The sequence below is a fragment of the Branchiostoma floridae genome, chromosome 7, assembly GCF_000003815.2.
Source record: "Branchiostoma floridae strain S238N-H82 chromosome 7, Bfl_VNyyK, whole genome shotgun sequence".
Classification (NCBI taxonomy): Eukaryota; Metazoa; Chordata; class Leptocardii; order Amphioxiformes; family Branchiostomatidae; genus Branchiostoma; species Branchiostoma floridae.
The window spans coordinates 18,507,874-18,520,130 of NC_049985.1; the positions used below are offsets into that span (position 1 = coordinate 18,507,874).

General features: G+C 41.5%; 2 protein-coding genes across 2 annotated transcripts in view; one reads left to right on the forward strand and one right to left on the reverse strand.

The window, feature by feature from the left end:
• Positions 1-5,981, forward strand: part of LOC118420128 — a 28,227-nt gene extending 22,246 nt beyond the window's left edge. Inside the window, exons 9-11 of the mRNA XM_035826832.1 lie at positions 1,605-1,744; positions 3,456-3,563; positions 4,115-5,981. Of these exons, the coding sequence (XP_035682725.1) occupies positions 1,605-1,744; positions 3,456-3,563; positions 4,115-4,358 (492 nt within the window). The 3' untranslated portion in view covers positions 4,359-5,981. The remainder of the gene's footprint in view (positions 1-1,604; positions 1,745-3,455; positions 3,564-4,114) is intronic.
• Positions 5,982-9,315: 3,334 nt separating this feature from the next.
• LOC118419996 lies at positions 9,316-11,670 on the reverse strand. Its single transcript, XM_035826698.1, has 4 exons — positions 11,556-11,670; positions 10,336-10,483; positions 9,867-9,932; positions 9,316-9,683 (listed from the first exon to the last, which is right to left on the reverse strand). The coding sequence occupies exons 2-4, from the start codon at positions 10,460-10,462 to the stop codon at positions 9,574-9,576; spliced, it is 303 nt and encodes a 100-aa protein (XP_035682591.1). The 5' UTR covers positions 10,463-10,483; positions 11,556-11,670; the 3' UTR covers positions 9,316-9,573.
• Between the last annotated feature and the right edge of the window lie 587 nt (positions 11,671-12,257).

Below are 12,257 nucleotides of genomic sequence, written 5' to 3' on the forward strand. Positions count from 1 at the left end.
TAAAGGGTTCGATGGAAAATCTCTGACTGGTGAATTACGACAGGAAACGTTGATGAAGGTTACACATCCATCATCAACAACGGGATACGGAACCCATAACATTACATAGTGTAGGGTTTTAATGTGTGTATCATTTGTCAAGCTTTCATTCAATCATCTTTGTACTAGACAGAGATTGTGAGTGATATGCAATCTCCTTGTCTTCTTAGTATCTGGTGCTTAACTAATCTTAATTGGCAATTTATTCATGTATATTTTGATGTTTGCATCATACGTCAAGCTTTCGTAATGTTAGTACTTGCAGAGATTGTAAGTGATAGATAATGCAGCCTCTGGTTGCAAGGACCAAGGTATTTACTATATAAACCATTCTATTGTGAAACACAAACTCTGTGTTCCAGAGAGCGCTGGCTGTCTGTCATCTGTTTTTGTGAATGACATGAAAAGTTGATGTCTCTTTATAGGTCCACACCAATGTATAGTAAATGCATTTAAGTTTGCGGGGATTTAATTTCGCGGTAGCGGGAAAAAGAACTTTTCGCAGTGGTTTTAAGTTTGCACTGTAGTCTCTTAACTGAGATTTTTGCAGGGGTTTTAAGTTCGCAGTGAAGTGGACATCGCAAAAACTGCAAAAATCAAACCACTGCGAAAGTCTCTGCATTTACAATAATTTGTTGGCTCTGAGACTTAGAGAGATGCTGAAAGGTCAAAGGAACATTAAAAAAAGCCAGAGTGGCAGTCTGTGGTGTCGCTTATTATGCTACCTTGTTCACAGAAGGGAACATGTTGTTTTTGCTTTGCTTCTTCTTCTTTTCCGCACAAATAAGGTCAACGACCTGGACCAGACGGCTGTCACCATGGTAACCGGTAAAGTAGCAGGCACCATGTGGTGTTCGGTTACATAATGTAGCAAATGTCAGATCTAGAGGGGCTCGGGTCACTACAATTAAAAAATGTGTTCAAATAAGAATGAACAAAACAGTTGCCAGTGTTAGACTACAACATGTGAAGGTAACATTCTGTATTTGCTTGCAAATATTACCTTTCTAGTTTATGTTACCTTCACAGAAGGGAACATGTCTGTTTTTGCTTTGCTTCTTCTTCTTTTCCGCGCAAATAAGGTCAACGACCTGGACCAGACGGCTGTCACCATGGTAACCGGTAAAGTAGCAGGCACCACGTGGTGTTCGGTTACATAATGTAGCAAATGTCAGATCTAGAGGGGCTCGGGTCACTACATTTAGAAATGTGTTCAAATAAGAATGAACAAAACAGTTGCCAGTGTTAGACTACAACATGTGAAGGTAACATTCTGTATTTGCTTGCAAATATTACCTTTCTAGTTTGTTGTTGCTTTAATAGAGTGAGTGCAAGAAACACTGACCAGCCCCTTCAGCTCTGTCCTGCCACTTGCTACTTAATATAATCAAGCACCACAGGGTATCTGCTACTTTACCAGTAACCAATGGTCCAAGACCTTATTTATTTGCTGCCTGGGTTCTGAATTGTATATTAAATTTTGTTGTTATTTATTTGTTGTTGTTTAGAGTGAGTGCAGAACACCCTCATTCACAAGATGTGCCATGCGGCCACCTGGGTGCTGAGTTGCTTTTGTTTATCTGTTGTTATTTACTTGTTGTTGTTTAGAGCGAGTGAGAGATACCCTCATCCACGAGTTATGCCATGCGGCCACCTGGGTGCTGAACGGAGTGAAGGATGGACATGGGCGCTACTGGCAGTTCTGGTCGGTACTGCAGCTGCTTCATCAGGGCCAGGGCTTGAAATAAAGACAAATTTTACCTGCACCACTCAAAATTTAGGAAGGATCTTTTTTTTTCTCTTTTTTTTTACAGTACATTTGTCAACAACTAAGACTAGAGTTTGTACAGTCGAGTACTATTGCACATGGAGGGATAACATATACTGGTGTGTCTGGACGAATTACATGCAGTGCATGGGTAGTGGAACAGTTAGCAGACAAATACATGTAGTACATTTGTGTACATACTGGGGTACAGTCTGTTAACGTTACTACACTATGATCAAATATGGCAAAGTCTAACAGTAGGTGCGGTTCATGCCAAACTATCAATAGAGAATTTGTACAATCGATCTACATTGGCCGTCAGTCTACCATGGTATATCCGTTCTTCGAAGTCCTTTTCAAATTTAGGATGGATCATACTAAAATTGTTCAGAAACCATTGTTTGTTTTCTAGTTCTCCTCTTCTTCCCTTTGATGCCCACAATCTTGGTGATTCTCTGAAACTTGAAAACCTTTAAGTTAGTAACAACAGTGTGGCAATGTTCTTCTCCATGTCTTTGAAAGTGTCATAAACATTCGTTTGTTCAGACCTTTGAAGTTTCTAGTGGCACATAGGACAGCAGGTTTACTATCTGAATCAAATTTTATACTTCATAGGTGGTAACAGTCAATGCAGCTTGTATAAATTCACATAACCTACATCATAGTACATGTAATGTAAACCCAGTCAATGGACCAGTGCAGGTTAGGTGCAGGTAGACCTCAGAAATACATGTACCTGCACAGCTCTAATTTTACCTGCACTAAGCTGTATATGCAGGTGTACCCTGGGGGCCAGCCAGGATCGGGCAGCTAGGACAGTTTATTCGGTGGGCCAAGACAGTCAGGCCCGCTGATCTCCTATTAGCACCCCGGGGCGCTAATGTGAGATCGGCGAGCTGACTGCCTTGGCTCCCCGAACAAAACTCGCTTAAAAGCTATCCGGTCCTGTCTGGCTCTCAGGGAAATGCACTACTCAGGCTTATAAACTATCTCTCAAATACCACATTTTCTTTGATAAAGTACGCACCTTTTACAAACTTTTCAAAATTGAAAAGGTGCTGCAAGTTATTGCCACTGTCTGTGCATACTAACTTAGTACTTTGGTGTCATCCATCCAAAAATCTGAACTTCATGAAATGAAAATGATGAAAGTGTATTTTTGAAAGCTTAACTCTCTCACTCCATTGAGCTTGCTGGGAGTCACTCCTTGACTAGTTTTCTCCACGTATATATTATACATTTGTCATCCATTGCTTCAGGAAGCTGCTGGGGGTTCCATATACTATGCAACAGTATTATGATAAAGAAAAAAAGAAAACTTTTCATTGACAATAATCTGAACCTAATGTTACAATAATGAAAATGTATTTCATTGAAAGCTTAACACTCTCACTCTGTGGAACTCGCTGGAAGTCATTTCTTGACTAGTTTCTCCACACCTATTTGTCGTCCAGTGCTGCGGAAAGTTGCAGCAGGATACAGCATTAAAGAGAACTTCTCATGCATAATGTATGTTGTATCTAATAAAATCACAATGTAGATATGACTGGCATTACCCAAGTTTCTGAGATTTGTTTTCACAATTTGACTTTCAGCATCCTTTGTCTCTTTCAGTTTCAAAACAAGGAATTTTGTCTGTTGATTTCAGGGCGAGAAAAGCGAACCAGACGCATCCCAGTCTCCCAGCAATCACTCGCTGTCACACCTACGCCATCAACACCAAGTTCACATACCAGTGCACCGAGTGTGGATACAAGTTAGTACCTCATCTTACACCAAACAGCGTAACACTCGTTTGACGTGAAGATTAGACAATATTCAAATACAATTCAATCTCTTACAACTGGAAAAAAATGGAAATTTACTTCCTGGCGTTCCAAGTGATGTCAGTGCAATCTGAACTTAACCTATTGTATTGTGATGTAATTACTTGACATAAAATGTTCTTGACGTGATACGTTAATCATCCTTGCCGCTTTATGACGTAGCAGCAAGGATGAGATCCCAAACATGGCTGAGTTTATACCCCCCTTCTTCTCTCTTCATAACTAAGTTGTAGACTTTCTGATCCAAATGGCTTCCTTGACCCAACTGGTGCATTTGTTGTCCTCTCTGTCTATGACCTAACTGTCTAGTTCATATTGCACCGATAGTATTTGTTTCATTTTGTACTGACGAAGGCGACAGACGGTCGTTGAAATGTTTACGGAAGAATTAAAAGAAGGTTAATTCTGTAACGAAGAAGGCTTTGTTGAGGTGGTACGTAACTTGTTTTGTAACTGTTCCCCGTCCTGCCCCCCTCCCCAGACTGGGCCGCCACTCCAAGTCTCTGGACCTGGACCGCCAGGTGTGTGGGTACTGCCGCGGGCGCTTCCAGCTCGTAAACAAGGACGGCACGCCCGCCAGGACGCGAGCCCCCAGCAAGTTCGCGCTCTTCGTGAAGGAGAGGTATGGCAGCCTGAAGAGGGAAAACGCAGGGGTGCCTCACAAGGAGGTCATGAGGCTGCTCAGCGCAGAGTTTGCCACAAAGAATAGAATATCCTCATCATGACATAAAACAAGTACTTTGTACAAGCAATAATTATTGTTTTATTCAACCTATCTGTCATTCTTCAAGGCAATTCTGAATGGTTAAAACTCTTGGCTCTATTATCCAGCCTCATGAAACTATTCACGGATTCAGTATATCTGTCAATCTTTTTTGCCACAAAGAATAGAATATCATTATCATGAAATATAAAATGTGCTGCACTATTGATAATAACTTTGAATGGAAAATTTACAGTACACTGCCTTGAACATGTAAACAGGTGAAAGGCCCTCTGCTCTGACATTGAGAAACACATTTAGCTATAAGTTAGCTTTTTTTATGTATGAACATTGAGTGAAGAGTTTGCCACAAAGAATAGAATATCCTCATCATGGCATATAACAGGAGTACAGGAAACAGAGGATAATTAGATGGTTGTTTCTTTTAGACTAAGATATGTGTGTGTGTTAGCTAGTGTAAACAACTTTTTAAAAAATTCAGTATATTTGGATAACAATGTTCTCTGTACCTATAAGCTAGTGTTGTATTCAAGCTGTCTGTCACCTTCTTCAGGGCAGTTCTGACTGATTAAAACTCTTGGCTGTGTGCAAAGAACTTTATTATCCAGCGACTTACCACCATTATGAAACTATTCACAGATTCAGTCAGATTCAATCTTTTTGCCACAATGAATAGAATCTCTTCATCGTGACAGATAACAAGTGCTGCACTATTGATGATACCTTTGAATGTAAAATTTACAAGTAATACACTAGTCTGAACATGTGAACAAGTGTAAGGTCATCTGCTATGACAAATTCAGAAATGTAGCTATTAGTTGATCAATTTATTTTTAGACTAAGAATAAGATCTTGTTTGTTTGCTACAAAGAATAGAATATTATATTATGTAGTTATAATAGTACTACTGTAAGTATCCAGTATTTGATTATACAAGAACAGCTTCGAAGTAGAACAGCTTCAAAAACATTCAACATGGGCATACTTCATTTCAGTTTGCTGCTGCATGTGATTCTATTTTTTTAGGTAAAAATGACCCTGCAATTTCAGAACTAGCCACTAGGGGGCCCAAGCTGTTTCCCAAAAGTCTGCATTACAGTTTCACCACAGACCTTAGTTTGATATAGACAGGCTTGCCAACTTGGGTAGGGTGTCATTAGTCAGCCCTGGGAATCTGACATGCAGTAGATGTTTCCTTGCCAGGTGAAGGGTATTGATGTCGCCGATGTAGGGGGTCTGGCATCCAGGCTGACTTTGGATATATTTCTGTTGCCTGTTGAAGTGTCGTTTATAACTTTTATTATGTTCATGATATCTTATGCTGATTCCAATACTGCAGCCAAGCCAGGGTCTTGCAAATATTCAGGCATGAAGAACCTGTCCCATATAGAGTAGTTTGGAAAGAGTGACCGGTCGACCGCATCGACACAAAGTTCACCCGTCCCCATTTCAGTTGTTTGTCCCAACTGCGTGTTGAAGACAAAGTAGTAGTAGTTCTAGTTTAGTGTAACCAAATGATTCAGGAGACTCCTCAGGGCACAGATCTGTTGCACAGACTGAAGTATTAATGGAACATTCATACGTGATGATTTGAAATAAAGATTATTTTTTTCCAATGACACACAAGAAGTTCCAGTGATGTGATTTCAATCTCCATCAAAATCCAATCTATCGAAGAAAAGAAGTTGAGAAGTATTATATTGTACTTGTTATGTACTAGTATGTCAGATATGTCTGAACAAGCGGACTTAGATGTATCCATAAATGAGGTTAGTTGGACACAGCTTGCTTTTTTGAGAAATGTTTGCAATTTCTGAGGGACTTAAGACCTATTGAATTTGAAGCTTTGTCTGCAACAATGCGCTCACAACATTCTGCATCAAAATTATGGCATCAAAATCGCATACAAATCCACCATCCCACCATATAACAAATCATTTCCGTGCGACTGTGATCCCTATATTTCTGACAAGACCTCAACATCACGTAATATTCCACGTCATGATTACAACTTCCCATCATACACCACTCCAATGGGACAAAATGGCTGCGCCCTTGGACGCAAGCGAAACCAATACAGCTTTTGCTATCGCTAACCAGCAAAAGTTACTGGACTAACCTTCAGTTTAAGCTCGGACGAATCTCTTTGTTGTATGCCTTATCTACAACTATACATCCTCAAGGAAACAGATGCTCGATTTCCAACCATAGTGAACTGCTCAAGTTCGACTCCCCATCGGTCGCCAGAGGGCGTTTCAATACCATATGCAGAAAGTAATCATCATCAACATGGCTGCCGTACTCTCCAAGCAGAGGTTAGGCTTTGGCTGTTTTTTTAACATTTTTTTAGTCGTTTTTATCGGGCTTTCTATTTTGTCATTTTTTTTTCGCTGTGTCCGGCCTAACCTCTGCCCGCACTGACCTATAGGCGGAGCAAACCTATTTGATTCCATTGAAGAAAGGTGCCAGAACTCCTCCTCTGGAACCATCAAATTGTCACTAGGGGGAAGGATTTTATGGCGCTGGATTAGGCCGGACACAGCGTATTTATCCATCATGAACCATCATAAATGCGTTAACCTATTTAAGCTTTGTCCATAATTTGTTTTGTTTTTTTTGTTTGTTGGCATCCGTCTGTCTCGGAAGACAATGGTAGGCGGACGGGTTTAAGGCGACCCGTCTGCCTGGCCTGCACTTCGGTTTTTATGGTGAAGGAGGGTGTGCACTTCCTTCTCCACCCTCTCGTCCACTGGCGCACTAGTCCTACAGGGGCAACTGTATGCAACTGTATACAGGGGCAACTGTAAGACGGCCCCAGCAGATGCAGGTTTGTTGTTTGGAGTTTCCGTCTCCTAGGAGGACGTCCGACCAAGGATGCAAGGGGTTCCTCCCACCCCTGACTCATGGCGTCATGGCGGGTGCGTCATGCCCGAACATGCCCCTATGGCCTGTCACTGCCACTAGCCGCAGCTAGGTACTCATTCACACCTGAGTTAAGTGAGGAAAGTCGTGTAAAGTGCCTTTTCCTTTTGCTACAAAGGTGTCATCGACCCAAGGCTGCATGTGGAGGGGCCCGGGGTTTGTGTCATGTCAGTTTGAGTCGGGAGCTGAGGTGCAAAGTGCCTTTCTTGGTGAACAACATCAGTGCATTAGGGTGTGAGCAGATACCTGTCCTACTTTACGTTTATGTTTTTGCATAATCGTCATATAACCGTATATATTGTTGTTTTTTTAGATACAACATTGTGGAGAGAGTACTAGTACCTACTAGGTAACGTTAGCACTAGTTGTTATAATCAAATGATTCAGTAGATTTTTCTGGGCACACATCTGTTGTACAGGCTTTAGTTCAAACTTTGTTGTGATGATTTCAATAAAGATTATTTTTTGTTGATCTGCTTGCATGCTGTCTCTCAGTATAAGGTACATCATGGACAGGGCTCTTGCCAGCGTCCGTTTTTCCGTCAATTGACGGAAATTTGCTGCGTGTGACGGAAAAATTTTAAAACCAATCTGTCATAACGGACAAAAATCCTTGGTGGAAGCTACAGGCGGCTTGGGGACGCCGTCCACGGCCGTAAAAGCCACACACTGTTTGTTTTGCTATTGTTATGATTGTTGACAATGTGTGGCCAAAGATACGATAATCTCATTAAAAAAACCGTTTTTCATTAAAAACCCGTTTTTCAAGGTCTCAGTTCAGTCTTTCTCACTCCTGGAACTCCTTATCAAGCATTCTACGAACTTTGATGAATGAATATTTTTATTTTCGCGGTTTTCGCCACAATGGGAATTGGCTGACGGAAAAAAAATTCGAGCTGGCTAGAGCCCTGATCATGGACGCGAAACGTTCGATACGGGTGTTCCGGACCGTGTCATACATTTGTATACTCTCCAAGCAGAGGTTAGGCCCTGGCTGTTTTTTTAACGTTATTTTTAGTGGTTTTTATCAGGCTTTCTATTTTGTCATTTTTCTTGGAGTCAACCAGTCAGAGACAGCAAGATAAAATGACAAAATAGAAAGCCCGATAAAAACGGGACGGTTGAAAATTCTAAAACCGCATTCGGACGTTACAATTGCTGTTGTTACAATCTTTTGTTCGAGGACATAACATTTTCTCAACTTCTGGTGCATTTCGCATCGAAATATGTGTTTTCTCAGGTGGGTATGACATAAATATAATACAACACGGTGTATTCTGTATCACCCTCGATTCCAGCCCTCTCGCGGGTACTCCTGTCAATAACTTCCATCAAAACGCTTCTGATCGCCCTCAGGTTCGGCTGACAACGCTTTCAAAAATAACAACACAGAATCACGTTTTTAGTAGTCACCAGTTTTATTAACCTTTCATATTCAAACATTCACCACCATTCCCTTGCTTTCTGAGACGTGCACGTCTGGGAATTTTAATCAAACTTTATCAACTGTTAATCTAAATGATTATCTCCACCCAAATACCTTTCTGATACTAGTATTTTCCAACGGATCCGGACTGAGTGAAATAGTTTAGTTTCCTGATAACAAATGGATGTACCATATTTAGTATCTCTCAGTTTTAAGTCCAGAAACAAGACTTGACTGCACAGATATTCATACATAGACAACATTTGAAAAACCTCTATACACCTTTCTCACGCGGCGGCCATGATAGATCCAAGAAGAGGTCAATGAGGCAAACAGACAAAACTTATTTCTAAAATCAGGTCCCATTTAGTTTTCCCCCAAACCACGCAAGTTTTCATGATATAGGATGGAATAATAAATATTACAAGAAGTGTTATGCACCGAAAAATGTAGCAATTTAGAGTAGTGTAGACTGACCCCATAGTCCATTAAGAGATGCAAAATAAAAACATAATAATGCACATTTTTAACGAATTTGCAGCCATTCACTTATTGGTCGATTTCCTAATTGGCAGGCTACCATTGGTCGAACTGCTAATTATGAAGAACAGCCTTTTGTTTGCCACATTGAACTCGTTTTAGATCTATCATGGCCGCCGCGTGAGAAAGGTGTATTGTCGTAACTGACAATTATGATTGGTAGCAAACCCCTTTGGAGTATGTAATTAAGATTCCGCTCATTGTTGAGGAATACAGAAGTGATATTGAGTGTCATTTTCTTGTTTTTCTCGTAGTGTTTTATCCCCAGGGAGACATACACCTGAAGGGCCTACTGCAATTATGCAGGAGAGTAATCATGCACAAAGCTTTACCTAAGAAGGACCTCGCAGCCCTTTGCGCAGCGTGTGTCCTTGCAGTAATTTAAGCAGTTGACATATTCCTGAACGCTGCGCTTTTTCAGCTCCAGCTCCCGCAAGTCTGTTAATTTGGACAGAAGAAGAAATGTCAGAAATGTAGGAAATACAAATGTCAAGCTGAGGTGAGACAGAGCTGCAAAATTGACAACAATCCACGAGAGTGAAAAGCAGTTAAAGAGCATTACGTCAAAGTTATGACGCCAAAATGGAAATTATGACCCAGTACAGCCCAGCTCAGACGTACCTTCTGCCTCAGCCTCCAGGTCCTCATCTTCATCAGGCTGGTCTCGCTTCTCCATCTCCAGTTGTTCTGTTGGGCCAGGGGAAAACATACAGGAGATGTTAGAACAGTGAACAGTCATGTTTGTACTCATCAACAACCATATTAATATTGACAGCACTAGTTTTCTCAAATCAGGTCAAAAGCGGGGGCGGGGAAGCCCCCAACACAAACTGCAGCCCCTACTAGCCCGAGCTGACACTTACAGATATTTTTTCCCGAACTATATTGGAGTGGAACTCCCTGCCTGGCACGGTCGTGTCCAGCGCCCCACAGTGGTTCCTTCCCCGTACCAGGATGGAGGCTTGCCCGCCTGAGCCCGGAGCATACACTTAGCCCCCCCCCCCCCCACTTAGCCCTGTGGTTATCTGGTGGTAGTATCAATGTAGATGTAGATGCAGATGTAGATGTAGATGTAATAAAAAAAGTGCACCTTCTATCCCGGCCACCAAGTCTTCTATCTCAGTCAGCAGGCCTTGCAGACCCTCCTCACGCGGGGCAGGGAAGGCCGCGGCGAGCGCGAGGCAGCCGAGCAGAACCAGACACATGGATATCTTCATCTTTCAGCGGTCTGATGGACTCTGAGGAAAGATTATCAAACAGAATCCAACGTTACAAACGAGACAATCATGTATGTGTGTAATAAATAAAGGCAGATTGCAGGGAATTTTCGGTTTGTGCTGGTTGCTCGAGCACTGTACAAGATGAAAGTCTGACATTTTAGTAAGTAGTTACCTTTTCACATTTTCTTCTCGTGTGTATTTTGATTTGAATACCCGTAAACCTGTGAGACAATTTCCGTTAGGTTTTGTTGTAGAAATATGACACCATTGCCTTTTTAACAGCTGGCATATGCATACTTTTCGAACAAGCAAACAAACCAGTTTTTTTTTTCTTCTTTTACGCTAATCTCATCGATCAATGGGAAAACGCCCGGGGCGTATCGGAGACGGCTGCCTGAGAACGGAGGTGTACGACTGCTTTGAACAATGGTTGGTTGCAGGTTGTAGAAAAACTGTGATTTCCAACATGAAGAATTGCTTTTCAACTGGCCGCAGTCAAATTCTCGACTGCACGACACCAGTTTGAGTTGAGAAATTAAAGGGCTTATTGTAGGATTTGGGCGCCAAAGCCACAGATACATGTATGTGAAAAATCTCAATTCAGATAAACATTTGGAAAAATAATCCAAAACATAGGCGCATCGTTTTTTCACATTTCAAGTGCTGGTCAACAAGGCGAAAGTCCTCTAAGACAAAGTTCGGAAATTTGGCTTGATGAGTAAATAAAACAATCATCTGCTAATGTTATTTGAACGGGCAACTTAAAAACAATGATATTATCAAGAATTTTTTGATAGACCAATCCAAAATCTTATAACAAGTTTTAAAAATTGTCACCGAGGCCTCGCCGAATTTAAGCGCAGCTTCCAGGGGCCCGCAAACGTCGGTCGAGCACTTACGGATCCCAAAAGATTGCTCACGTTTTGGCACGTAGACAGCACGTATTTTCACGTACGGCGGGTTGTGCCCTTAGCTTAAGGTTGGTCTGGTATATAAACGCTTGAACAAAACAAACAAATAAACAGAGAAGAAATGCCAGTTGCAAACATGACACAAAGTGCCGTTCAGCTGCCACGGTGTTGGTACTTACTGAGTTTCTTGTCAGGACGTTTGCGGTGAGACTGCAGTCGTCTGGAGTCTTCTTTCTTCAACACTTCTTCTCGGGTCTAGAAGCAGAAGTGGGGAGTGGCGATTTACGGGGCTCTTTTCAACTGTCCGGACCCGGTGATATGCAAATGGTAGTTATTGGAGACGTTACGCAAACTAATTTCCTAAGCAGTTGTCTACTCAACGTTACGCAAACTAATTTCCTAAGCAGTTGTCTACTCAAGTTATACAATCTTTCACGTGATGGCGTGCTGATAACCAGTCAACAACTTTTGTTCCAATTTTATCATTTTCTTGAGGCTGTAGACACGTGCGTTGGGCACACGATTATCTGTATTCAGTTTGATTGTATGTTCATCGTTACAAAAGTGAGGGAAAAGATCACCACCAAACATATTTTCTATGCATCAGACAGAGTTTAGTACTACCCTGTGTGGGGATGTAGCGCCGAAGGGCCTGGGCGTTTCCTTAAGCCAAATACATTAATATTCATGAGTGTGTGACCTTTTGGATCAACAGTTTTTCTAAACTAGATTGAATTGAGAGTTTAAATCTTTTGATAAAAAGTTCTAAACACACCTGACACGGACATCATCATTTTCAACATCTTTCAGTCAATGTTACAAAGTTGCGGGTCACGCGTTTGAAAGCCATGTTATTATCTCCATGAAAAATGGAGATATAG